Source organism: Manduca sexta, chromosome 28, assembly GCF_014839805.1.
Source record: "Manduca sexta isolate Smith_Timp_Sample1 chromosome 28, JHU_Msex_v1.0, whole genome shotgun sequence".
In the NCBI taxonomy this organism is placed as follows: Eukaryota; Metazoa; Arthropoda; class Insecta; order Lepidoptera; family Sphingidae; genus Manduca; species Manduca sexta.
Window position 1 is genome coordinate 16,114,436 of NC_051142.1, and position 27,437 is coordinate 16,141,872.

Consider the following 27,437-nt stretch of genomic DNA (forward strand, 5'->3'; position numbering starts at 1 on the left):
CTAGTGGCGAATGATAAAATTCCCGTAAGAGATACCGATACATCTTGTATGTACTAATATGCATAAATGGGGTCTGGAAATCGTTCCTATGGTAATTAGATTTTACATAAATTACGAAAGGGAAGCCGGTAGTAATCGGCTTTATATGGACCCGTCGCCACTGGTACCAACTTATTTTCTTTTATTAATGTGGACCCTGATTGGTGGTAAAGCGACACTAGAAAGAACGTCTGCTCGGTCTAGTGTCACGATGCCTTCCTACCTACATTCTACAATTTATTTTTATAATCAAAGTGCTGGCTAATGATAGAACTAATTTGGTATCTGATTTTCATTGGATTTCGATTTTATTTTCAGTTAGAGCAAGCATTTGTAAGTACTTTATAATGATGTATATTCGGCTTAGCTATGATAGATTGATTGAATAGTAAAGAATACAAGTGCGTAAACAGATTATACTTGAGTAGTTGACAACCTTTTTTAATACATTTATCAAAAATATATGGAATACAAAATCTAATGGAAAAATAATTTTTAAAATAATAAAAAAATATATATGGCTTAGAAATTTGTTGGAATAGGTAGTTGTCGAATGACAGATGTAGCAAATTGCTTCACCATGCTCCCACATTTGCTCTTAACAATTTGTAATTATGAATAACTGCTTTCACAGAAGAATTTCATTACCGTGTTAGTTTTTATTAAATCTATACTAATATTATAAAGCTTGTTTGTATTAAAGCGCTAATCTCGCGCTTACGGAACCGATTTTGATTTTTTTTTTCACTATTAGGAAGCTATATTACTCCTTACTGCTATATGGTACTTTTTATCTTGAGAAAATATAAAGCAGGACTTTTATCACGCGAGCGCTGCTGTGAGCAAAAGCTAGTATTAAATAACTCACAAAATCAAATTTAGAAAAATACCCTACCCATAGTAATTTTATGCATAAACTATTTGCCAAGTTATTCGACGAATTACTGACATAAGACAGCCGTACCGGCCAGATAAAAATATGAATTCGGTCTTAACAACAAAGTGTTGCTTATTTCAGCAACCGTGTTTAAATACCATTCTTATCTACTTATTACTTCTGTTTTTAGCTAACAGTAAGTAATTCCTAATAAATTAAGATTAATATTCAAAATCTCTTGTGATGGGAATATGTCCGATATACGCTTCCATAAGAACAGACAGCATCCAAACAAAAGCACACCATATTGATTCATTCGGAAGAGTCGTTTTCGTAGAACAGCCGACGTTAATTTGACGTCTGCCTAGGGATGCTATGGATCCTGGTGGTCCTCCACTTGGACGGATCTATAGACGCTCACTATCAGCAGTAATCAAAATACTGAGCTATTCATTATTAAAATAAAGTAAAAAGTGAATGACCCAATTACCTTGGGGAAATACAAATAAAGTTTGATAATGCGTAGGTACTTCCGAGCAACCTTGCAAGGTATCCTTTTTATTTATATGAATACAAAAATAAATGTATTTTTTATACAATCAATTTCTTCATTTACAGCTCGGTGTAAGTGTTCAGATATTTAAAATGAAAACAATTTATTGTTATGGTGATACAAAAAGTTTATACAAATTAGTTACGAAAATTTATTTTTAGCCCAATGATGTAAGTATTTAACGGACAAAGGTGAAAAGGTTAAGAATTTAATTAAAAATAAAATGAATAATATATCGGTTTCAGACTGCCGTAAGTATATTGTATTCATTAATTTTTACAGACAGCGACAATGCCAAATAACTGATAATTTATATCCGTATTATATAACGCTGAAGAGTTTGTTTGTTTGTTTGAACGCGCTAATCTCAGGAACTACTGTTTCGGATTGAAAAAATATTTTAGTGTTGGATAGTTCTTTGTTCGTGGAAGGCTATAGTCTATATCATCAGGGTACGACCAATAGAAGCGGAGCATCAATAAAAAATGTTGCAAAATTTGTCCCGTACAAATGTATTCCTCTTGAGATCTTCCGATGCGTGCGCTCCGTAAACAGTTAAAGTCGCTATCCCGGGAAAACTTTTTCATGCGGGCCGAGCCGCAGGCAAAATCTAGTTATAATATATAAGTAAATAGGGCGCCATACATACGACGTACTTCATGGCGCCGATGCGTTGTCGACATTTTGTTGTCATACAATTACTGTAATTCGTCGACAGCCGTATTATTAATAATGAACCTTTATATTTTTTACCTTCGTAAAACCGATAGTTTCTTCAACAAACTACTGAAATATTCAACTGCTCTACGGGATAATGGCATTGCCGGTTAGCCAGCAGAGTGCATGTAAGGTTGACTTGAATTTTAAAAGCATCAGAAACAGCGTTTTTAATAAAATAAAAAATATTACTTTCAGCCTGAGGTAAATAATAAAGAACTACCTTAACGATTATAAGATAAAATTACATCGTTATGTCACATCTTGTGTACAGAGATCCGGACGTATATCAGCAACATATCGTCGTATCGAATCATAAGCTCGGCGAATCGTAGATCCGTCTTAATAAATCAAATTCACCTTTGGGTAGGGTAGCTTATCAGCTAAGACGCTCTCAAATTAAACTCAATATCTTATAATGCGATATCTCGCATTTTAGACGGAAACTGGGTTGCATTTATAAACACTTCCCTTAAATACATACTTGAATCAATAATTTTATGTATATCACTGTAAATAAAAAATATTTCTTTTTTAAATTAATTGCAGAATGTGGTACGTAAAGAATTAATGTTTGGTTTAGTATAAATTTAAATAAAAATTAGGACAATGACATAAATAGTTCAATAGATAAAATGAATATTAATTTAAAGGTTATTTTTGTAGGTAACGGTAAGTTAAAATAATTTGAACTGTTTTTCTTTAACATTTTGAGGATAGCGTTATGGTTTACAGAGTTATTATTCATTGTATTAACATGTATTGTATTTGATTTAATACATATTGTGTAACTGTTTGTTGTCTTAAGATTAATAAATTATAATCATGATATAAAATAAATTAAGTACATTTATCGAAACTTTAGCAAAATAATAAAATCAATTATCATTTGCAGGATCGTTACGTAAGATGTTTATTTTGATTTGTTTTTAATTATGTGCTTTTTTATATGCGATCTCTTTATAATTAAAAATAATGTTATTTAATATTTTTCTGTTTTTTTCATGTTACTTGCTGTCAACATTGATGGTAAGATAGTACATATTTTGCATTACAATAATGATTGCCACGATGGCGTAGTTGTATTACGGTTTGAAAGTGCCGGGGCCCCGGGTTCAATCCCCGGGACGAAAAATACATGGCGAAAGGTGGGTGCACCAGTTGCGCTTCCACCTATCTCTTCGGAGACAAAAGATTCTCTCTCTGAGATATATTATGTCTCATATCGAACAGAGTCATTCACACTGGTGCGTCCTTTTATAATATTACTTGATTGAATATGTAAATTTACCATGGCCAAATATGTATTTTCAGATAAAGGGGGTAAGTTTGACTCTACCATGAGTTTTGAAAGATAAAAAAAATATCAGCCAATAAGAAATACCGTCGGCTATAATTAAACGCATTTTATTAACCAAGGTTTACCGTTTGTTGTGTAAAACCTTGTACACCTAGAACTTTAAGGGCAAGATGCCCCACTGGTCTAAAACCTTTCAAAAAGGTGTGAGATCCATAGACTTGTGAGACTCGGTACGTTACATGTCACGTTTTAAATGAGACTATAAATATTCCGATTACGAATATTAAGATAAAAATGAGCCGGGATACAAAATAATGATCATAATTTTATATTCGCAGCAACCTGTAAGTATTATATTTGTATTATTTTATACAATTGCATCTCGAGACAAGCAGAACGCTCAACTACCCTTAAACTCTGCAAATGGCATCAAAAACTTTCATCGTCATCGCTGCATGCTTCTATAATAGTCTTATCATAATGATACTCAATCAGTCTCACTTCACACCCACGTCTCACTTCTCTGCCGAACGTAGACCTCCCCAAGTAAGCGCCAACCATACCGGTCTTAACCATTCGCTACCTACCCCCTTTTTTAATTCGTCGGTTCATTATGTAGCGGGTACCACAGATGTAAATGTCTTGACCAGCTATGACGCTCTCTAATGTTTAGATAACAGCTATAATATTAAAAATCATGGATTTTGTGAGTGTAGAACTGTAAGATTGAGCAATGATTTGAGCAGTTAGTGCAGTAAAACATTAGCAAAATTAACTATGTTTGCCAGTGTAAAAGCCTGACTTTTTTCAAAAGCTAACCCCAGGCAATAAAAATTGCCGTAATTCACATATCGCGGCCAACTTAATAGAAAACAAAAACTTAGACAAAAGTACCTAAATAAACCTAAAAGGGAAGCCGGTAGGAATCGGGTTGTTTGGACGCTTCGCCACTGATGCTTGTTATCGTCCATCGTAGGCTGTATACATCGTTTATACTTAGAACATTATAACCTAATAATGGAAATCTGGGAAACGACAAAGCATGAAACGTAACCACGCTGGTAACAAAAGACATCTTCAGAGGTAATCTGTAACCAGCTAGAAAGATCTGTGGTGTTAAAAAAGAGGTGTGTATTTAAATAAATCCTCCGTATATCCAAAGTGCACCGCAAAGCGCTTGAAAACATAAAACATAAATAAATTATTTTGCCGGTTGATTAGATTTTATCTGATAGTATGAGTTAAGTGAGAACACTGATGAATATGGCTATTTTATGTACTGTTTTCGTTCCAGCTCAGTGTAAGTTTCCTATTTTTTTACTGCAGTCAAATAATTTCAAGTAACAGTTAAGCTTCTCAAAAAATAATAAAATCTAAATATATCAAATTATTATACTTATCAATTGATGTATTTATTAAATATTATTTTCCTGTTATTTCAGACAAGTGTAAGTGAAACGTGTAATTATAAAGTTAAATTAATCATAGATAATATTCACAAACATATTATTGTAAAGTAACTTATAAATGCTAGTCAAACCAAATTGTTAGAAAAACCAGTTTCCATGTTTTTTTTCTTCAGTAAAATGCATGAATATCCTTAAATACATTATAAATAACAATCTTTTTATTTATTTATATTATGTTTTTTTTCTGTATAGGAAGTCGTAAGTACCGCATTTATAATATAATTATGATTTCATCATAATTAAGTATTTTACAATATTAATTTAGTTTGGCTACTTTTGCAGTTGAACGTACGTACTTACCTATATTTTAATTTCAATTACAATGTCTTTTTTTTAATATTATGTTGCTTTAATTTTTATTATATTTTTACAGTTTACTGTAAGTTTTTAGTCATTTGTTATTTCTACCTGCGTCATTGCTTCTATAAATATTATACCATGAATTAGCAAAATTTTTATTTGTCTAATTTTATTTTTAGCTCCAGGTAACATTTTACGTAACATTATGCTCACAAATATAAAAACAATACAAATATCTATAAAACAATAGAAAACAAATAACAAAACGATTAAAATTATTATTTTCTAGAAAGGTGGAGTAAGTCTTATTACATTTTTTAATATTATGTTTTCTTTTAACTAATATATTAATTGTTGACATTTAATTTTATTTTTCAGGGCTTGGTGAGCTCATACTTTTTATTGAAATAATTACGCCTTATCATGTAAGATACGGAACTATTAGATCTAAAAAAAGAAAAAGAAAATTAAAATAAATACTGTTTATTTTCAGCAAGTTGTAGTAAGTTTTATTATTATATAAAAAAATATTTGTCAGTCGCTGAATTTTTATTTTCGACTATTTAAAATAAATAGTAATATATTTTATACTTCCTTAATTTCAGACCGAGGTAATAAATATGAAATAATAGTATATCTAAGTTTTTTATTTTATATACCCTATGTACAGACGTATTGAAAACAATTTTATTTTTTCTAGCAATGGGTAATTAATTATTCTGAAAGTAACTATAAGTGTTTCTTGAATAAAATATTTGTACAAATGAAATTAAAATTATTTTTTATTCATTTCAGTGGACGGTAAGAATGTTTTTACTATTGAGTTATGTTTGTGCCACAAGAATAGATATTAATTTGTTTTTATTTATTTTCTACAGTTCTATGTAAGTTGTCTATTACTATTTAAATTTATTTGTGTATTTTAATAAATTTACTAAGTAATCACTCCTTTTTGTTACAGACTCGAGTAAGTACATATTTTTTTTTTATTAAAAAAAAATTACACCATGATCCCTTAACTGTTTTTCTCTGTTCTTTTTTTTAATAATGCGGTAATAATTAATGTTTCAGCCTGCAACAGTAAGTATATTAAACATAATAAGTACAAAATAAAACACCGATATTAACATATTTATAGCAGAAAAATAAGCAAGTAAACTTTATTATAAGTCCGGTCTTTTGGAATCACATCCGGAAGGCTGATTTCAATTTAGAAATGGAATTTGGAATCCCATTCCAGAAAGCTTAAAATTAAGTCTGCATCGATCTCACACATATTATAAATTTTAATATAACTCAAAGATAAAATAAATAAGATATAAACAATTTTTTTTTGTTACAGAAAGTAAGTATTGTTATTTCTAATTACAATTTCATGGATTACTTACCATTTAGGCCAAACTTTATTCAGTAAATTTTCAAAACAAATGTTAATGTTAAGTACAGATGTTTTGTTGTCAATTTATATATTATTTATATTTTTTTACAGCCTGGAGTAAGTAAAAAAGAATGCAACTGATGGAATAATATTATATTCTTTTTCATATATTTTACAAAATAATGCCGCGGTTTTTTATTTTCCTGGCGTGGCTATATTAAAGATTTTAACGCAAGAATCATCGCGTTATCTCATTTCTATATATTAAATTTAGAAATATATTAAAAATGTTTACCACTCCTGCCTACTGCAAACAAACCTACTACACCAATAATTTATGTTTCAGTGCATCTGCCTGACTAGAGGTCCTTTGCCGAAATTCAAATTGATTGGAAACATACACTTTCCTAAAATCAAGGTAATGTTATCAGACTTCTATCTTCAAAAAGTCCAAATACTACAAAACAAACCCCATTGCTATTAATGAAGAAGCTGGCAGTTACTATAGAAAAACAGCAATTGGAACCTCAGAACTGGAACAGTAAAGACGATTGGATGTTTCAGGTGACGCCTGGACGGTACGTGACGGTGCCCACAGAAGCAACGTCTACTCTGTGCCCACCCTGCGACTGCAGCAGTTGCCCGCCACATCCCATGTACGAGCCATAGAAGACATTGGACTATAAAATAAATATTAACCTGCCTATATTTTTGGAGTATGCTTAAATTCATACAATCTTTATTAATAACTAGCTTTTGCCCGCGGCTCCGCCCGCGTTATAAAGTTTTTCAGGCTAAAGTTTTCCGTTATAAAAGTAGTAGTTTCCCGGGAGCCTATGTTCTTCCCAGGGTCTCAGACTGTCTCCATACCAAATTTCATCTTAATACGTTGGGTAGTTTTTGAGTTTAACACGTTCAGGCAGACAGATGCAGCGGGGGATTTTGTTTTATAATATATTTTTTAGAACTTTTTAAGTGGAACAATTCCGTCATACATCATTGTTGCATAACTTTAACCGTTTACGCAGCGAAGGCAACGGAAGCTCTCAAAACTAATAATGTTCCCCGTTTTTGCAACATGTTTCATTACTGCTCCGCTCCTATTGGGTATAGCGTGATGATATATAGCCTATAGCACTCCACGAACCAAGTACTATCCAACGCAAAAAGAATTTTTCAGTTTGGACCGGTAGTTCCTGAGATTAGCCATTACTGCTCCGCTCCTATTGGGTATAGCGTGATGATATATAGCCTATAGCACTCCACGAACAAAGGGCTATCCAATGCAAAAAGAATTTTTCGGATTGGACCGGTAGTTCTTGAGATTAGCGCGTTCAAACAAACAAACAAACAAACAAACTCTTCAGCTGTATATAATAGTATAGATAAAATGTAAAGCGAGATATTTATTTTACTATTTTAAAAAACCCATTGGTATCCTGTAAGTGCTCGTGGATGAACTCATGACATCATAAGAAGCATCATAAATTCTGTAGATACAATGCTTAGTGGTCGGCAAATATTTATACGATCCACAAATAGTTTCGAATGTGCAGGGCTCAAATTATAATTGTATCTTACTGCGGCGACAGGATTAAAGTGTTTTTTGGAACATATTACTGTCTACGATTAAAAATAAATTAACTATAAATAAACTTTATTAAAATAAAAACTACGTCTAAAATATTACAGCGAAGTTCTGGAATCCTTCTTCTTCATGTCTTTAGAACCATTGCTAGATGTGAATTCCGAAGCACACGACATATGGATCAGTTCCAAATCTAGACCTTCTTTTGACCTCTGTCTCCTGGGAATCGAACAGGGTCTGGATCTCCTCGATAATAAGGATATTACATTCTTCAAAACATTGTTCTTTGAGGTTTTACTAGATATGGAAGACTTAGTAACCGATGAGGATTCAAAGGTGTTTTCATCTGCTAAGAAGATTACCCCTCTCTCTGATAAAAAGTCATCAATTGAGTCATTGGAAAATTGCGCCTGCGCTCCTTTTTCTGTAGAATTTGATGCGTCTTTTTTCTGGTCAAAGACATTAGTTTTTCCAGTACTTCGGAAGTTGTATGTATGGCATTTGATCTCCTTCTCTGATAAATCGCATTGAACTTCGTGTGTGTTATCTCTGACTTTCGCATCCTTATCTCTGAGTTTCGTTTCTCTTACAACCGCCTCCCTGATCGTTGTATCTCTAACTTTGGTCCCTCTGATCTCATCTTCGAAATTAACTTTACCGTATTCACCTATTTTAGTTTCATTATATTCTGGAATCGTATCAGATTTAGGTACTCTGTCCCACTTGCGTCGGTTTAAACATTTAGTAAGAATATCATCAGAAAGACTGTATTTTGCGTGATCTTTTTGACATGCTTTGTAACATTTAATTCTTTTATCTATATTCGAAGAGTCACTTGTGAAATTAGCTTCCGTGGTCTCCGTATCTATATTACTGGTGTAAATCAGAGGCGTAGTAACAGAAGCATCTTGTCTGTAATTAAAATAAGTACTTACAACCTTCTTATTGCTGCAGCAACCACATTTTGTGAGACAATATACCATCATGCAGATTAGACCACATTGCATTAAGACAATTAGGCATAACACTATCAAGGTGTACTTGTTATTCATTAAGTATTTCATTAAATTCTCTTTTGTCAACTTCTTACATTTAGCCATCGCTTTCTCAGCTGGTGTTACATGCAGTTTCTTAGTTTCTGGGTAGAAACTGCTGTCGTAAGCCGTAACGTTATATACTTCTGTTGTTGGTCGACTATTTTTGATGATCAATACATCTTTAGCCCTTCTTTCGTTCTCTCTTAAAGACTTAATAAATTCAATGTCGTCTTTCGATATAGTTTCTTCTTTGACACATTTATTCGTCTCTGGGTTGTAAACTATCATATCTCCATCAGAATCGGTTACACAACTGGGTACAGTAGTACACCGTTTCCTGCGTTTATCAAAATACGACTTTTGACCGTTATAATAAGAGTCACAGTTGACTGGGCTGCAGTCGTTAAAAGGGTCTTCGTCGAATCCTTGGCATGGCTTGACATCGTTAGGTATAAGCATTGTCTGCTTTTTGTTAGTCAGCCGCGTGTCAAAGTTTATTTTGATAACGTCACGCGTATTCGCTCTGGATCTGTCTGTAGGGCGTGAGTCGAGATAGAAGGAGCAGTGACCATTTCTTTCATAGGGATCGATGAGCGGAGCTATCAGTTTCATTGTCTTTTTGGTGCCTGTAATGTTGAAAAGTATTGTTAAGAATATATAAGAAATATTCACAAGAAACTGTGTTCTGACTCATATAGCAAATTATTGACTAATGAACGAGGCAGTTTGCGAGTGACTACCGCTACCTGCTGTTATACACAATAAGCCATATACCATTACAAGTTTAATACTTAAAAGATCTATATCATATACTATGGGTGGACTAAAAATATTGTGTATCAGAAAGAAATCAAATCCTGAATAGTCGAATCTCATTAATTTCATTAGTCAAGTACCAGTGAACGTATGAAGCAATTGAAAACGTTTTTCATACCTAATTTTTATAAGTTACGATAGCAGTACCGTATTTCTTTAATGAACTTAAATTTAATAAACCTTTAAAACTGACGGCAAAGTTTTGCGTCTGCCATTTTCTCAGTTAATTCACTCGACTTTAAACACAAACACGGTTTTACATTCTCATAAAGAGAACATCAGTCAACCTTTCATCACGTGATTATCTATTACTCCTTACCTTTCGGGATGACGTGATAGCATCCGCCAACAACCCTCATGACGTCACAGTCCACTCCATCATCCAACACCAGGCAGCACGCATTAGGAGTTACTTCTACAAGCAAGTCTTCGGAACTCCCTACTTCCAAAGCGAACTGAAGGCCCACAGAAATCGGGTTCACACGCTCTAAATACACCTTTGAAGTTATCTTCTTCTCACATAAGCATAACGTTAAGTAAATAAATAAAATATATAAAAACATCTGTATGTTCTGACATGATCATGACAGTGTCAAAGAGAATATAATCACTATGACAGTGTCATTGTCTTTTTCTATCACACTTTTCTTTAGGTTAGGACAAAGAGCATTAAGTATGTAGATACGAAAAGGTAAGATAATATTAATTATTATCTATACTTTATTACCTGCGTAGGATATTGTAGAGTCCCGAGTGTCGACTTTGGTCCGTAAGACCAGGAAACCAAAATAATAGTTCCCCAAGTGATGGTAGCGATAAAGCGTTTTTGCCCACGAAAAGAATAATAATATTGAGTGCCATTTGTCGAGTGCTGGCCAATTACAATTCTATTTATTGCTGACTTCATTAACCATTCGTTTAATACTTTTACGGCGAATGAGTTACGGGCGAGAATATATAAAGAATTACCAAAAATAGGATTAAAAAATATTTTAGGTGTTTTTGAAAATTTTAAAGTACCAAAATGTTTCTTATTAATTTGTCTATGAAATGTGTTGGTTGAAAATTAAAATTATTTGTACTTTAGAAGGAGATGCACAGAATAATCAATTTTAGCGGCATTTTCATTATTAATGAGTTAGCATTGACATTATAAAAAAATGTAAAAAACCAAAGTAACAATAACATATGGGAATATAATGCTTTTTTATTAAAGCATTATATTCCTATATGTTTTTGTACCTAGTTGGATGTGGAACGGACTGCCAAGACGAATGTCCGCAGTTTCAAATCCCAAGGGCACACACCTCTGACTTTTCTAAAAAATCATTTGTGTATTCTTTGTGAATTTATCGTTCGCTTTAACGATGAAGGAAAACATCGTGAGGAGACCTGCACATCTGAGAAGTTCTCTATAGGAATTTAGAAGGTGTGTGAAGTCTACCAATCCGCACTAGGCCAGCGTGGTGGACTAAGGCTTAATCCCTCTCAGTAGTAGAAGAGGTCCGTGCTCAGCAGTGGGCAAGTTTATATAGGTCTGATATTATTATTATGTTGTATCTTTCTTGCGGGAAATCACGGCATAAAGGCCGGTCCTTTTGGAAGGCTTGCGTGGGGACATGGATCCAACACGCAGAGGCCCCTTTAAGATACATTACTCTAGTTGGGGTTTATACACCTTGCGAGTACTCTCTCTGTCTGTACTTATGGAGGAAATACAGCCAAAGACAGCCCTTGCAAGGTGCAGGGACTATTGCAGAAAAGATAGGAATTATACTGGGTCTATGGATGGGATCTAGCTGGACTGGTTGCTGGGCTATTGATTGAGACACGGGACGCCTGTGTGATTCCTTTACATAGATTACATGTAAATGCATCTTTACGTTTTTTGGCAATCATTTATTAACACAAAGTTCAAAATACAGTCGTATGACCCTTTTATTTGCATACAATTTAAATACTCTGTTCCGTGAACATCGTACGAATTACATTTTGTTTAATTCTAATTTAATTAATTAATTTTGTTGTCTATGTATTGATTACCAATACGCTGACGTTTGCAAATTTTTACACATGAAGCTGTTATTTAGACATTTATTTGTTTATAAAGTATTTTGCAGCATTGTGCATAAGGAAATAATTCCAAAACACGTCGCGTGGGCACAGGCTTTGTCACAGATAAATACATAACAGGACTTTATCACGATAAAATTCTTACACGCGGAAAAGCCGCAAGAAAAAATTTGCAAACTCAATAAAATACTTTTCGCTGTCTCTGACGTAAGTAAATTCAATTTCCGTGATAAAATTGACCCTCAGGAATCTGTATCTCTGAGTTATTCCTGATAGGGTAGTACCTAAATTTTTTGACATTGCCTACATGGGCGAAAATAGGTGCATTTACTTTTAACAAATCAATCAATTATTAGGCTTTGTAATATAACTGCTAACTTCTAATATTAAATAAACAATAAGAAAAAAAATTACATTTTAGGAAATTAACGCCAGCGTATGTCGGTAAGAATAAGGAGACAAATGGGAAATGAAAAAAAATATATATAATATATTTTATCGAACACCTATGATTGTGCTATAGATACATAACCAATATAAAAAGTATGATCTTTTCAGAAGTGGACGAAATTAATAAATGTATTGACAACGGTCTCCACACTCATCAAGACTGTATCGTTGGATCCCAAAATGACGGTGAATAGGGAATTTTGCATCGGGGTCGTGATAAAAGCGCGTTTAAAAAAACAACAACTTCAGCAATTTATTAGTATAGTATCAAAGACCTTAAGCAGTATACATATAGTACGAATGGCGATATGAAACAAATATGAAGTATTTTACATTGGTGTTTTACCATTTAACGGTAGAATGAATAACCATTGCTGAGCGTATTTTGTATGACAATCTAAGACCTCTTTTATAGTCTCTTCTTGCGTCGTTTTTCTCAATATAGAGCGTTGTGATCTGTCTCCTGTATCACATTCTCTCAATATCGAGGGTCATCACTATCCTTCTGACTCACATTCTCTTGAACGAGCTTTCTCCTATGTTTCTGTCTCCGACGGTGTGGAGGGCGTTGTAAACTGTACAGTCAAGAGTGGTACGGATCTGGGCAGACATTGGTCAACGTCGATGAGGACCCGTCTATTTTGCCGGTCATGATGAACTTTTCTGGTCCTACATTTCCAATAAAAAGTGTAAAGTTAATTTTCCTGCTACTATGTACTACGGAAATACTTCCTCCAGCGACCCCAAAGTCATTTGTAATTTATTTTCTAATTTTTTTTGTTCAGTTTACGAGCCGTCTTCTTTCGATCCTGAAATATGGCAACCATCTGGCACTTATTCTGCTAACTCTACCTCTTTATCAAATATTTATCTCTCAAAACCTATAATACTAAGAGAAATTAAATCTCTGGATTCAACTAAAGGGGCCGGCCCTGATGGTATACCACCAACTTTTTTTAAAAATATATCTGATAGCATTTATTCTCCCCTGTATATAATTTTTAATAAATGCCTGTGTGAAGGAGTGTTTCCCGACGTATGGAAGAGAGCCTACATTATCCCAATTTATAAAAACGGTGACAAGGCCTGCATAACGAATTACCGGCCAATCTCTATCTTGTCCACTCTGTCTAAGCTTTTTGAGAGACTCGTGCACGCTGTGTTGTATCCCCACTTCCACCATCTCATCATACCTGAACAACATGGTTTCGTTAAAAGACGTTCCACTTCAACGAATCTCATGTTATACACGGATTATCTTTTTGAAAATATGGATCGTAGAATTCAGGTAGATTCCGTCTATACGGATTTTCAGAAAGCCTTCGACAAGGTGGATCACAAACTACTTATGGAAAAGATTGCCTTCAATGGGATCCGTGGCAATTTACTTCGTTGGTTTGTCTCGTATATTTTCAACAGAACTCAAAAAGTTGTCCTTAACGGTCTGGAATCCGAACAAATTATAGTCAAGTCAGGAGTCCCTCAAGGATCTATTTTAGGTCCTTTTCTATTTAATATATATGTAAACGACATAAAAAAATGTTTTATATCTTCGAAATTTTTAATGTATGCTGATGATGTAAAAATATATAAAGCTTGTAAAACTATACAAGACTGCTTACTTCTTCAAGAAGATCTCAATTTATTTAACAATTACTGCCGTGACAACAAACTTTTTCTTAGTCTTCCCAAATGTTATTCCATATCCTTTACTAAAAATAAAAATAAAATCCATTTCAGCTACTCCTTAAATGGTATACTCTTAAATAAAGTAGACTCTGTTCGTGATTTAGGAATTACGCTGGACTCCTCTTTGCACTTTGATAAACACATTGACATTATTGTAAGTAATGCTTTTAAGATGTTTGGTTTTGTTATGCGATCCTCGCGTGATTTCGTTCGTCCCTCTACTTTTCTATGGCTATATAAAACGTTAATAAGATCACAACTAGAATATGCTGTACCGATCTGGAATCCCATCTACGACAAGTATAATGATAGATTAGAAATAGTCCAGAAAAAATTTATGCGCGCTATTAATTATAAATGCTTCCGATCAAATGTCCCGTATGAGCAGCTATTAATTCAACACAAGATGCTTACTCTACAATCCAGACGTTTGCTTATTACTGCAATGATGCTACATGGTATATGCAATAACAGATTTGACTGTATAGATTTAACAAATAAGTTATGTTATATAGTACCTAGGACTGTTATGCGACGGGAGGTGCGCGTGCCGAGGCTGTTCCACATGGACGCATGCAGGACCAATGCCGGGGTTCGTGCGCCTACCCGTCGAATCGTCGAAATTTATAATACGCATTTCCACAGTGTTGATATTTTCTCATTTACAAAGAAAAAATTTAAAAAATCTATTTATAACTTACTTTTTACTAATGTATTTTAAACTGAATATCGCAGGCTTGAGCTTTTCTCATACTTATGACTTATAGACGTCTGTTGCTTCTTTGTAAAGTTTTCTGTTAAACTGTGAACAGTGTTGTTGGTTACATGTTTATTAATGCAGTACATGTGTAATTTTACCCTTTACTTATTTAATGTGTAACTGTTTTCTGTTCCTTTTGAATAAAATAAAATGATGAGCTTCATGAGGTTGTCACCGTTACGGTTGAATATGTATATATTGTTGTATATATCGCTAGCTGTGAAAGACAAACGATGTAATTATACATAAATAGGTGCAAACATGCGCTGTAATTGTAATGTACTGACATGCCAGTTAATGCGACCACTCATGTAAAACCTGCTTTCAATAGCTCCATGCAAAAACTAAACGGATTTCCTTTCATTGCGATTACTTTTCTGGTGTTTTAAACACAAGTGGCATTTTCTTCTTGACCTGGTAAGTTCATTTCGTATAATATAACTCTAGTAATTACATTCTCTTGTAGATTTTAATAATAACGGGTCTTCTCATTCAAGAATTTTTAAAATATGAGCTATAGTTTCGAGTACTATAACGATAAATCAAGCGTAAATTTAGCCTTAGTGTCCGTTCAGGTTACGTTTTATATCTAAGTTGTGTTCATTATAATTTCACTTTAAATACGAGAAATGTTCTGCTCAATTTATTTTATCTACTTACCTAATATTTTTAATTAAAATTTCAGTAGCCGCATTCTCAGTTATTATTCAATTATTTATTTTAAGATGGCATACACACAGCAGTTCACGTATTGTATCCCAAAGTAATAAAAACACATAGTCACGATTAAATATCACTTTCACAAATGAGTCACTTATCACATCATATAGAAATCCGAATTGTCATAGATAATTTACTAATTAAAAATATAATATCAATTTGAATTAGGTCAGATAATCAGGAAGTAGTTACTTAATTGCCTACTGACGATAAATGATCACTATAATTTATAACACCCGTTAAGTTCTATAATGACAACGGATTTATGCGCATATCCCTTTGTTTATAAAATATATGCGGAACTTACGCGGGGACTGTTAAGTTAAATTTAATGTTTTCCTGTCACTTAGTAAGGCGCATTGGGCTAAGATCGGATAATGGGTAACATCGTATAACGTAACAATACGACGAAACTATGGTATTTTTAGTTTAACCTACATTTTTTTTATTGCATTAGTAGGCAAACGAGTACTTGCGGTCCGCCTGATAGTAAGCAGCTTCCGCCACCTATGGTCTAAAGCAATGCCAGAGGCACAGTCAAGCCGTTGCCTACCAGAAAATAATAAATGGTGTATATTATAATAAGTAGTGTGGTACATAAATGGTGATGCCGATTCTTTTTGTTCCGCCCTGTATACCGCAGCTGATGCTACGACCAAGAGCATAATATTATGTGCTGTGTGCAGTGAAACAAAAAAGGTGGATTTCGCTCGTCTGACCAATAATCGGGACTTTTACTTGGTTTAGTGGGCCTTATCATGCCAGCTTCAGAAGCGTTGTTAGGACGAAGGCCGATTTTATTCTGGGAACGTCCAACCATCTCTAAGGATTTTTTTCTGTACAGATATTGTTGCCTAATTTCAAGCTTACACAAAGAGAATTGAAGGATACTAGCATGTAAAAAAAAATAAATCTTTATTCGAGACTTTTTTCAAGATATCGAAAAACCGAAATTAGCCGAGTGCATTAAAAAGTCATTCCGATTTATTCCACTGAGAAAACAAACAGTAAACTTTATACAAAATAAATATTCGAAAGCACTGTAATTGTATAGCGACGATAGCCTAGTTGGGTATGGAACGGTCTGCCGAGACGAATGTCCGCAGGTTCAAATCCCAAGGGCACACACCTCTGACTTTTCTAAAAAAACATGTGTGTATTCTTTGTGAATTTATCGTTCGCTTTAACGGTGAAGGAAAACATCGCGAGGAAACCTGCACATCTGAGAAGTTCCTCTAGAGGAATTTCGAAGGTGTGTGAAGTCTACCAATCCGCACTAGGCCAGCGTGGTGGACTAAGGCCTAATCCCTCTCAGTAGTAGAGGAGGCCCGTGCCCAGCAGTGGGCAAGTATATAATACAGGGCTGATATTATTATTATTACTGTAATTGTCTACAATGGACTGACGAAAACAAATAAAATAAAATTGTCATTAAATCGCGGCGTTTTTCCGTGAATGTAAAAGATCCCTAACTCATTATTGATATGCAAGTGATTCAGTTTTCAGCGGCACACGCACTCGCCAACGACTCGTCGCTGCAATCAACGCTTCCAGCATATCAAGTCGTATTCACCATTGAAATTAGTGGAATATCAGGTATTTTTATTTATTTATAGTCCGTCGTTTCCGCTTTTGATTACTAAAAGTTTAAATTATTTTTTTAAGTATGAAACAATTTGGAAAATTCATGTGAACAAATAGGAATTTCTATTGGATAATAAATAATTTATTTTATTAGTTATTTAAAAAATCAGAGTCATATTGAGGTAATGGTGATCAATGACATTTATTGTTAAATAAGAGGCCACGGTTAATTTCACATTCAAAATTAAATTCAATATAGCATTATACTGTAACTAACAGCGTACATAGAATTAAGAATTTCATGAACAAATCTATATTATTTAGGTCTTTATGACAAAATTTTAAAGATGAAAATATTTCTAACTTTAAATGTTAAATAGAAGGAATCAACGATTTTTATGAATTTTCATTTTAAAATAACTGAAACAATATCCACTAAGATAAAAAAAAACAACTAAAGATAACACATTGTAGAAATATATTTAATTTTTATTTCTATATGTAGTATAAAGTTCGAGTAATAGCTTCTAAAAATACGTTGCTTACAGTGATTTGTTATATTGATGGATAAGGCCTAAAACCCGCAGGTTTTTAGGCTATACAATAAAACGCGATTACGGAACCTACTTGACGGATATCAACACACTTGCGACATTACCGTCACAAAAAAAATAACAAGGTTTTATACACCGGCCTACGTTTTTTTATACGATTGCGTTGATTCCCAATTCAAGCGTGACTGCTTTTTGTAATCGATGTTAAATATACTAATCGATGTCATCCATGAGAGAAATAAGTAGCAATGTATCGATTACAGATATGCTCAGAGATATGCGACCCTTTTGTGTATTCGTGTTTCAATTTTGTTGAGTGCTTTTGAAAGAAGAATTTTAATTTGTTTGCTAGCTCTGTAATTGAAAGAAATTATACATTAAAAGAAAAAAATGGTTTCAGTCTTTTAAAGATGTTTACACATAAAAAATAAAACACGAAGACAGATAATTTTATATTGGCAGATTAATTACTTATGTGTGGTTATTATATAAAATTAGGATCACTTTGGATTTCATCCCATCTTTAATATGATTGATTGTTAACACTGTTTTCTAGACGTCACCTATCATTATTATTAACAAAAAAAAATTTTATTTATTTAAAACCTATTTTGAAATTATTATTTTTTTAAAACTACTTTTAAATGAAATATATTTGCCTCATGCGCCTCAGTAGCGTAGCTGTATTTCGGTACGACTGCACTGCTCAGGTCTGGGCTTCAATCCTTTCATCAAGCGAAGTGATATTGGGCTTTTTCTACTTAATATCACCCCGGAGCCTGGAATTCATGCCTGATATGGCGATATGCTCGCCTCTACCAACATGGAACGAAATACACACAGAGGAAAATTAGGTGCACCAATTGCGCCTCTGCCTACATAGAAGGCATGAGTGTGTGTGTGTACATTTGCGTAAATAAACATGTAAATATCAGTGCCTTTCGATTTCAGTAGGATATAACAAGCTCCGCACAGTTCGTTAGTCCGCAGTCCGCGGTGCATATTTATTATTCCAGGGTTCACGGCCGGAGAAATTTGCGCCCTCCATTGTTCACTGAATTATATAATATAACTCAATACCGCTGCAACGACTGTCATATCCTGTTAATTGTAAATCGGTAATTATAATTGGACACAAGTATTTTAAAGAATGGTAAGAAATTTGTTCGCTTAGGTCAGGGTAATAATTACTGTTTAATTCTGTTAAAGCGAAAGATTGTTGATATTTCAATCTTTGAAGGAATCAGTTCTGGATTTGTAAATAGATCGTATAGGGCGCGACCTATGGGCGGCAGATTTTAGAGGACGCTCACTCGATTTAATTAATCATTCGTTTATTTCACTGTAGTGCCTTCCATAATACAAACAAATAGAAAATTATTGAGTATTTTAGAAATCTACACAGTACATACATACATAAACCTACCTACATGGGACGGCGGAAATAAAGTGGCCTACACTCATAGAAAATATAAATCCGGCACTGGAAGTAGTAGCTGACTTCTATCGCTATAAACGGAATAAACTAGGTGATTTTGTAAAAGCCAAAACATGTTTTATTAATTATATTTGCTTCGTACATACACACTACATACATGCACTTGATATACACTACTACATACTTCGTACAAAATAAAAACCTTCCGAAGAACCAAACCTGTACCCTGCGTGTAAACCAATCTGTGGAACAAAACGATCGCCCATATCAAAGTCATTCATATAATTCATATATCAATTGCGTTGATTGGTGAAGCATGTGTCGCTGTTCAACACTCAGTATTCGCGTGGAGTGTGGACGCGTCAGGATATTTGCAGCGCTCGCGTGCAAGCGGTAAATTAATAATTATAGACTAGTCATCGATCGAATGTAATTTCTTTAAATTTTCATCAAAGTATGGATTAGAAATCACAGGATAGGATTTACTGTAAAGTCCCTGTGCTGTAACTGGCACCACTACTATCTACCCGGCGCGTTATCGCTCTAGATAAAAAGCGAAAATATAATTTTTTATTCTAATTCGTGCAGGAGCTGAACATGGCGCAGTCAGTACCAGATTTCTACAAGGGGAAGAATGTTTTTATTACTGGAGGTACTGGTTTTGTGGGGAAGGTAATCGTATTTTTTTTATAATAAATTCACTTATTGTTATCGAATTGGGACTTATTTTTTTTATTGATTTGCTATTACAGTCGCTCGTTGAGAAGCTTCTCCGCAGTTGTCCAGAAGTGAACAGCATCTACCTACTGCTAAGACAGAAGAAGGGGCTCAGCACTGAGGAACGGCTCCGTGAGCTATGCAACAATAAGGTAAACTCACTTTTCGGAGACAATCACACACACTCTTTTTATTCCCGAAGGGGTAGATAGAGGCGCAACCGGCGCATCCACTTTTAACCGTGAATTTTTCCCATTGATGTGATTGGGGGCGAGCCTATTGCCATATCGGGTACATATTCCAAACTTCACACATCAGTCTGTATCAACTGAGTAAAAAACCCCGATATCACTTTACCTGCCCGGAGATCGAACCCGAGAGGTCAGCAGAGGCTCAAGTCGAACCATAACACAACTACATCCAGGAAAACTGGTGGGAGTAAACAACAATTAACGTCTCATTTCTGTTGATTTCTAAGACTTATCTAATTATTTTAACAAATTAAAAACACTTACCCATGCTAGGATGAAAAAATAACCCATGCTTTTATTGCTTAGTCTTAAAAACTTTCTACTGCTCCAGTTGTTCGACCTACTCCGCCAGCAGAACCCAGAGTTCTGCAAGAAGTTGCGCCTGGTCGCTGGTGACATTACAATGGATGGGCTCGGCTTATCAGACAAGGATCGGGAGGAGCTCAGTGAAAAATGTCACATCGTATTTCACAGCGCTGCCTGCGTGAGGTGGGTAGTCAATGAACACTTTAAAATATTTCATGGGAGAATGTTGGATATAATTTGCTTCTATAAAATAAAATAGTTTATTTATCACGTAGGCGAATAAAACATTTATGATACATCAAAACAATTTATAAGAATAATTATTGTTATTTCTGAATAACACTTAAGATCACTTGTATTAACTACGGACATTTAAATTCTGTCTAAATAGTAGCCACTTCAGTGGAAAATCCACCACAATGGTTTGTACCGGTAAGCGATTTGTGATATCAGCTGGTGTACTTGCAGTAATCACCATCATACCTAGCGTAAAAATCGCTCTTTAGAAACCCTCATCTTCTTGCAAAACACATCATTTGAGTGACGTTTCTAGACTTTACTTGACATTCTCTGATTAATCATTCCAATAATCTAATAAAAATAATCAGGTTCGATCAGAAGCTGAAGGATGCTCTCATCATGAACACTACAGGCACGCTGCGAGTGCTGACCTTGGCAGAGACCATGAAAAATTTGGAGGTGCATAATTTTTTTTATCAATAAGGGTGTGAATTTGTAACTATTCTTTATCTTAACGTGAGTAGAGGAGTCTTGTCACAGTAACATCATGGTGGATAATATACAGGGCTTTAAATACATACCTAATTGTATTATATGAACACTTTTTCATTGCAATTGAATGAGGTGATGAGCATGCCGCTCGCCTCATGATAAGCGAAACGACCGCACATACACAAAGGAAACATCCAGAACTTCGAAACAAAATAGATACTCTATGGCACTCGAGTGCCGTCATCATCCTGAAACATAAGATGTTAAGTGTCATTATACCACGTAATTTACTGGCTACAATGTCCTTCAAACTGGAACACAATAGTGCTAGCACATGGATAATTTGGTCCATATTTAGGGCGTTAAAGAGATAAGAAGCTTCTATTTAATTGACACAGAAGTAAAGGTATTGGGGACCCTTATGTTTCCAGGTGTTTGTGCATGTGTCGACTGCGTACTGCCGGTGCGATTTGCCGCAGCTATGTGAACGACTGTACCCCGCCGTGCACTCGCCGCGTCGCCTACTGCAACTGCTGGAGTGGATGGATGATGATACCCTCGCTTACCTAGAGCCTAAGTCATTGCTTTCATATAAATTATAGAGCTGCCTAATGCCTATACAATTTCTTTATCATGTCAAAAACCTAAAGAAAAGACTTTTATTTTTCTATCAAGCGAAACTAACTTATAAGTATAGATTAATCTGGGTTATGTGGCATGCAGCACCTTACTAGGTGAGAAGTTGTTAAAGGGTTACTTCTATCGACCTGCGCCATTTAACATTAGATAAGAAACCTTTTTCATATGTCGTAAAAAATATTTAGAGTCATTCTTAATTTTTTAACTTCCCTCTTTCCTCTGCCACAGACTGATCGCGTCGGAGCCCAACACGTACTCCTATACGAAGGCAGTGACCGAGGATCTGGTGGATGAGTTCAGCAGCAAGTTCCCTATCGCCATCGCACGACCTTCCATAGGTAAGTATAAAAAGAAAATGAAAGGAGCTCCCTTAAAAAATTCTATATTATTTGAAAGTTATAATACAATGCTCATGGTTTGAGCGTTTCATATAAGTATCCAACCCAAAAACAGATTTTTTTTTCTGAAATTGTACCAGCTTTGATGAATCAGGTATGTCTGACTTTATATGGGCTACTATGAAGATATTAACAAATAAACTAATTGGGAATATATTTTTACTTATGCAGTGACGGCAGCATGGAAAGAGCCCATTCCAGGCTGGGTGGATAACCTGAATGGACCTACGGGACTCCTCATTGGCAGTGGAAAGGGTAGATAATATTTTCAATATAGCTTATCATAGCAATAAGTGAAACAAACCCTACTAAGAGTAGAAAGTATGGTTGTCTTGAAGTTTGCGGGTTAGGTTCTTACATCAGGGCTTTGTCCGATATCTCTATGCTCTGGATTAACTTACTATCAGAGACACATTTTCCTCTAGTAAAGATACGCAATTGCCGCTATCGTGTCTGCCAAGGCCAGACTTGAGAATATTCTGATCACCTTGGAATATTGACTTCTGCTCCAAACAAAGTGTTCACCTAATAGAGCCAAGGTTTCAATAAGGATGTACTAGCACTGAATTTTAATGGATTAGATTAAGAGTCAAACCTCATATGTCATAGGTTTGTAGCCTTACCAGGTAAATAAAAAAGGTCACCATGCTGTGGTGAAAAACGGAAAATAATATAATATCAGCCCTGTATTATAATTACAGCCCCACTGCTGGGCATGGACCTCCACTACTGCTCAGAGGGATGGTGGACCTTAGTCCACCACGCTAGCCTAGCGCTGATTGGTAGACTTCACATACTTTCGAAATTCCCATAGAAAACTTATCAGGTATGCAGGTTTCCTCGCGATGTTTGCATTCACCGTTAAAGCAAGCGATAATTCACAAAGAATACACACATAATTTTAGAAAAGTCAGAGGTGTGTGCCCTTTGGATTTGAACCTGTGGACATTCGTATCGCCGCGTGAACGGAATGTTATCTGTAAATGAAAAAGTGGCGCCCCGAAAGTGTTTCCGTTTTTCTGGCCAATGTACAAGCGTATGGAATAATTTGTTTTTTTTCCAGGTGTTATTCGCACGATGCACTGCGAACCATCTTACACTGCGGACGCAGTGGCGGTCGACGTAGTTGCAAACGCGTGTATCCTCATCGCATACGTCACAGCACAAGACAAGTCAATTATCTTTTTTATTAAGTTGGCAAGATCAGTGTGCCGCTAGCCTGATGGTAATCAATTAAGACCGCCCATAAACAGTAGCAAGACTGTACTGAACTTTGAATTAAAGTACTGTACTGTAAGATGTTAAATCTCATAATGCCCATACGGCTATAAGGTCTTTCAAACCAGAACAACGTTGCATACACACTACTGTTTGGCGATAGAAATAGATATTCCTCGCATACAAGAGACCTTCCGCCAGTCAAATATTACTGTCGAATCAACCCTAGAGATTTGCAAAAAATTACGTGGGCTACATTCATTAATTTTCAAAATAAAGGTGATAACTTTGCTATTATTGTGTGGTAGAATCACATTGTAGTATTTTTTTGCGTGGTCAGTTCAACCATGGTAAAACCACTGTCTCACAGAAAATAATTGACCTAGCTTTGTTATTGCACTTTTGGCCGTTAATTGTACTTAGGAGTAAAAATCTGGTCGGTAGAAAAAGCGTACCTATCTACGATAAAAAATGAACAGCATCAAAGCGCTGACGTCAGTTATGATGATACAATTTTTTTTTTTTAATTTTCAGGCCCAAGGAAACGCAGTTTTATAACTTGACGCTGTCTAAAGTGATAAAGATATCTTGGGATCAGATTATTAAATTAGGTAGGAATATTTAAAATGATTTGATTTCAGAATAGTGCCATCTGTCAACAAGTAGTCCAAATCACACGAGTGTTCTTATAATCTATTTTAATCCATAATTTTCCTAATAATTCTGAAATTGCACAATTTATATTTTATGAATTTTTTATAAAAAAATATAATAGTGTACATTAAACAACGCGCTTACAGGCAAGCATTTGAGCAAGTACAGAGAATGGGTTTTATCTCAATGGTGATAGGTTTGCATGATCGTATTGTTATAACATGGGGTAAATATTGTTAGGAATAATTGTACTCCTAACAATATTTCCTGTATACTAACCATAGAGTATACAGGAAATCATAGTAATATTATTTTTTGTCGCAATAAAAGAATCTATAACTATAGAAAATATTGACGTTGGTATCATTATTAATTTCTTCCCATTATGAGTAAGGCTAAAATTAGGTACTTCTAGTAGGCACGTAAGTGAATCCTTCCTAGTCGAATTTCAAGTAAGGCAGCCAACCTCAACGGATATTAGCCAGGTACGCAGAAGATATTACAGAGCACAAGTGTGTGCGCAATACACAGGTCCACTCTCTGTTCCTTCACTCTCATAGGCCGGTGAGACTGCTATTCGACATGACCAGAGAGAGATCAGGTGCAGGACCAAAGGTTTTACATGGTTTCCGAGGCACGGAGGTATCACACCGCTACTTCCCTGACTCCGAGCTGCGATTGAGTAATGTTTAAGATGGAAAAACCCAGTCACAACTATTTTTGGCCTGACCTGGGGATCGAATCCAGAGCCTCAGCCCGGTAGTTGTACTCGTACCGCGTACCCTTTGCAACTATGCCAACGAGGCAGTCAAAATAAGTAGGTACCACTAATATTGCATTATTTTTTTCTACAGGTGAGAAATGGGTAAACGAGTATCCCTACTCAATGGTGCTGTGGTATCCAGGCGGGACTATCAAGTCGTACTGGGTGTCCCACCAGCTTTGTCTCTTGCTAACGCATCTTCTGCCAGCGTATCTCGTCGATTCGCTGCTGTTCCTGCTAGGGAAGAAGACATTGTGAGTAGGCTGTGTTGTATCAGTTTATTTCAGCATTGTTTTACATTGTTTCACTGTTGTTCCTTCTAAAGAGGGGAACCGCTATCACTCTGGTCTATTACGTTTATCTTGGCACAGGAAAATGATTTTATTGAGCCTAATGGTACGTGCGGTAATGTCCTTATTATTATAATTATTGACCAACAAGACGTTTGTCAATAATTAGTATAACAGTCGCCGGATTATAAAAGTACCTACGAACTAGTTACAGAGGCAAGATTTTATCTTGTGTACAGTATTTGCAATGTAGGGAGAAACAAAAAATATAGGAACCTCTCCACCAGTTATTACTGTGCTCGTCTAATCTGTACTTCCTTAAGCGTTTTTATTCATTAAATAGCAATTTATTCTCCAGCATGGTGAACCTCCAAAAGCGGATCAGCCACGGGCTCGGCATCCTGCAGTACTATACCACCAAGGAGTGGCACTTCCGAAACGAGAACTATCGCTCGCTCCAGCAACGCGTCAGCAAGGAAGACAACGAGACATTCTACACAGACATGTCAACGCTCGACCCTGACGAATATCTCAAGTACTACGTGCTGGGGACCAGAGAGTTCGTGTGCAAGGAGTCTCCGGATACTCTACCCAGAGCAAGAAGACTGCACAGGATGTAAGTAAAGATGGAAGACACAATTTTATCTATCTTCGTCATCGACTGAATTATACTAGCCTCACAAAATCACAAACGGCAGTTGCATTTCTTGTAATTAGGAAGATTAAAACCTCAAACTCTTTATTATTATTAAAGGACTGAGAATTAACAATATGTATTATATTATAAATAATATTAAAATATATTGCTTCCAGACGCTTCTTCGCTGACAGAATCGTGAAGTTTCTATTCCTGCTGCTGGTCTTCTGGTTCCTGTACTCCTATCGGGATGTATTCTCCTCATCAGTGGGGATGCTGGACTCTGCTCTTAAGAGTCTACCGCCTCTCACTAGTGTCAGGGCAGAAGATTCTTGAAACAAAGCTTAAGCATATCGTGCAATTTCGACGGGGAGTGGAGACGGGGGTAAATAGTGCGTGGTCCGCACTCAACCTAAAATGCACGTGCTACGTAGCACAAACCTTCCGGAATATTAATCTCCAATAATTTTAATCTCCACACAAAATAGGAGTTGGAGAATTCATCACTGGTTTTGGTTCAGGTGCGAGAGATAAACCACCCTGGCTGGGTCTCTGCTGCCGTCGCCCTTGCGCCCGCGCATCGCCTACGTTTAGACTTCCGTAATCCATGGCGAATATAACTTTTTAAGGATAACGAATAATTAATTGAGTTGTATTGATATGTGTAAGGGTTTCCATTGTGTTAAGTTTTCGTAGCTATATGTACACTTAGATGTAGAGAATGGACTATGTATATCTAGCTGATTAGTGAATACTTGCAAAAAAGTGCGAGGGTGACAAATGACAAAGCCATCGTGCGGCCATAGATATATAGAATTTCTACGCCATAGACCTACAAATAAGACAGGTAATGGCCGCACAATTACTTTGTCTCTTTCTAAAAGGTGGTCGTTGTTGCGTTTAGGTGATGAGAGAGGAAATCGTGTGGATATTCATGCAAAATTTACTTTGCCAGAATGTATTTTTTTGTTTTTCTAAAAGTACGTGGCCAGTCTTATTTGATGGTACGGATATTGCACGATGAGGACTCAGTATAATATTGTGTATATTTATTATTAACATTGGTAGGTATATAATAATAATTGTAAGCAATTACACTTTTTAAAAACAATATTATTTTAATTTAATGTAAGTCATCTAGAATACAATAAAAACAACGAAAACAATTCAGACTTTTATTATGTTGTGAATGTTTGATTTTACAGCAGAAGTATTGACAATCGAATGGGGCTCACTTTGCCGAAAAAAATAATATCAATAAGCTTGTTACAGCAGAAGTCACAATCCTAAATAGATAGAGACTTCATAAACATGACTTTCCGAATATTTATTCTATGTTTCCAAATATTATGGCCGACGATATCGATATAGCTGTTGTTATTATTAAATTAGAAATTTGCGAGAGTTTCTTAGGACCAAATTACTTTTGTCAATAATTTTTATAATGTATGTAATGCGAATGTATTTCCAGAATCGCTCTAGTTATTCTG

The 27,437-nt window shown here is 35.2% G+C and overlaps 2 protein-coding genes and 1 long non-coding RNA gene across 4 annotated transcripts; 2 read left to right on the forward strand and 1 right to left on the reverse strand.

Annotated features, from left to right (window-relative positions):
- Positions 1–6,456: 6,456 nt before the first annotated feature.
- Positions 6,457–7,341, forward strand: LOC115456227. The gene is made up of 2 exons (XR_003939859.2): positions 6,457–7,051; positions 7,198–7,341. It is a non-coding gene; the product is annotated as an uncharacterized LOC115456227 (long non-coding RNA).
- Positions 7,342–8,285: 944 nt separating this feature from the next.
- LOC115456208 lies at positions 8,286–10,676 on the reverse strand. The gene is made up of 2 exons (XM_030185170.2): positions 10,394–10,676; positions 8,286–9,884 (listed from the first exon to the last, which is right to left on the reverse strand). Exons 1-2 carry the CDS (start codon positions 10,635–10,637, stop codon positions 8,320–8,322), a joined length of 1,809 nt encoding a protein of 602 aa, XP_030041030.2. The 5' UTR covers positions 10,638–10,676; the 3' UTR covers positions 8,286–8,319.
- A 6,613-nt stretch (positions 10,677–17,289) lies between these two features.
- LOC115456232 (putative fatty acyl-CoA reductase CG5065) lies at positions 17,290–27,038 on the forward strand. Of its 2 annotated transcripts, none has more exons than XM_030185204.2 (13): positions 17,290–17,362; positions 19,931–20,014; positions 20,095–20,211; positions 20,642–20,799; positions 21,225–21,315; positions 21,780–21,925; positions 22,216–22,325; positions 22,557–22,640; positions 23,449–23,557; positions 24,138–24,214; positions 25,112–25,274; positions 25,669–25,926; positions 26,124–27,038. In XM_030185204.2, exons 2-13 carry the CDS (start codon positions 19,940–19,942, stop codon positions 26,281–26,283), a joined length of 1,548 nt encoding a protein of 515 aa, XP_030041064.2. In that variant the 5' UTR covers positions 17,290–17,362; positions 19,931–19,939; the 3' UTR covers positions 26,284–27,038. The 2 variants fall into 2 exon arrangements, with proteins under 2 accessions (XP_030041064.2, XP_030041062.2); XM_030185202.2 differs by lacking the exon at positions 17,290–17,362 and adding an exon at positions 19,652–19,735.
- The last annotated feature ends 399 nt before the right edge of the window (positions 27,039–27,437 follow it).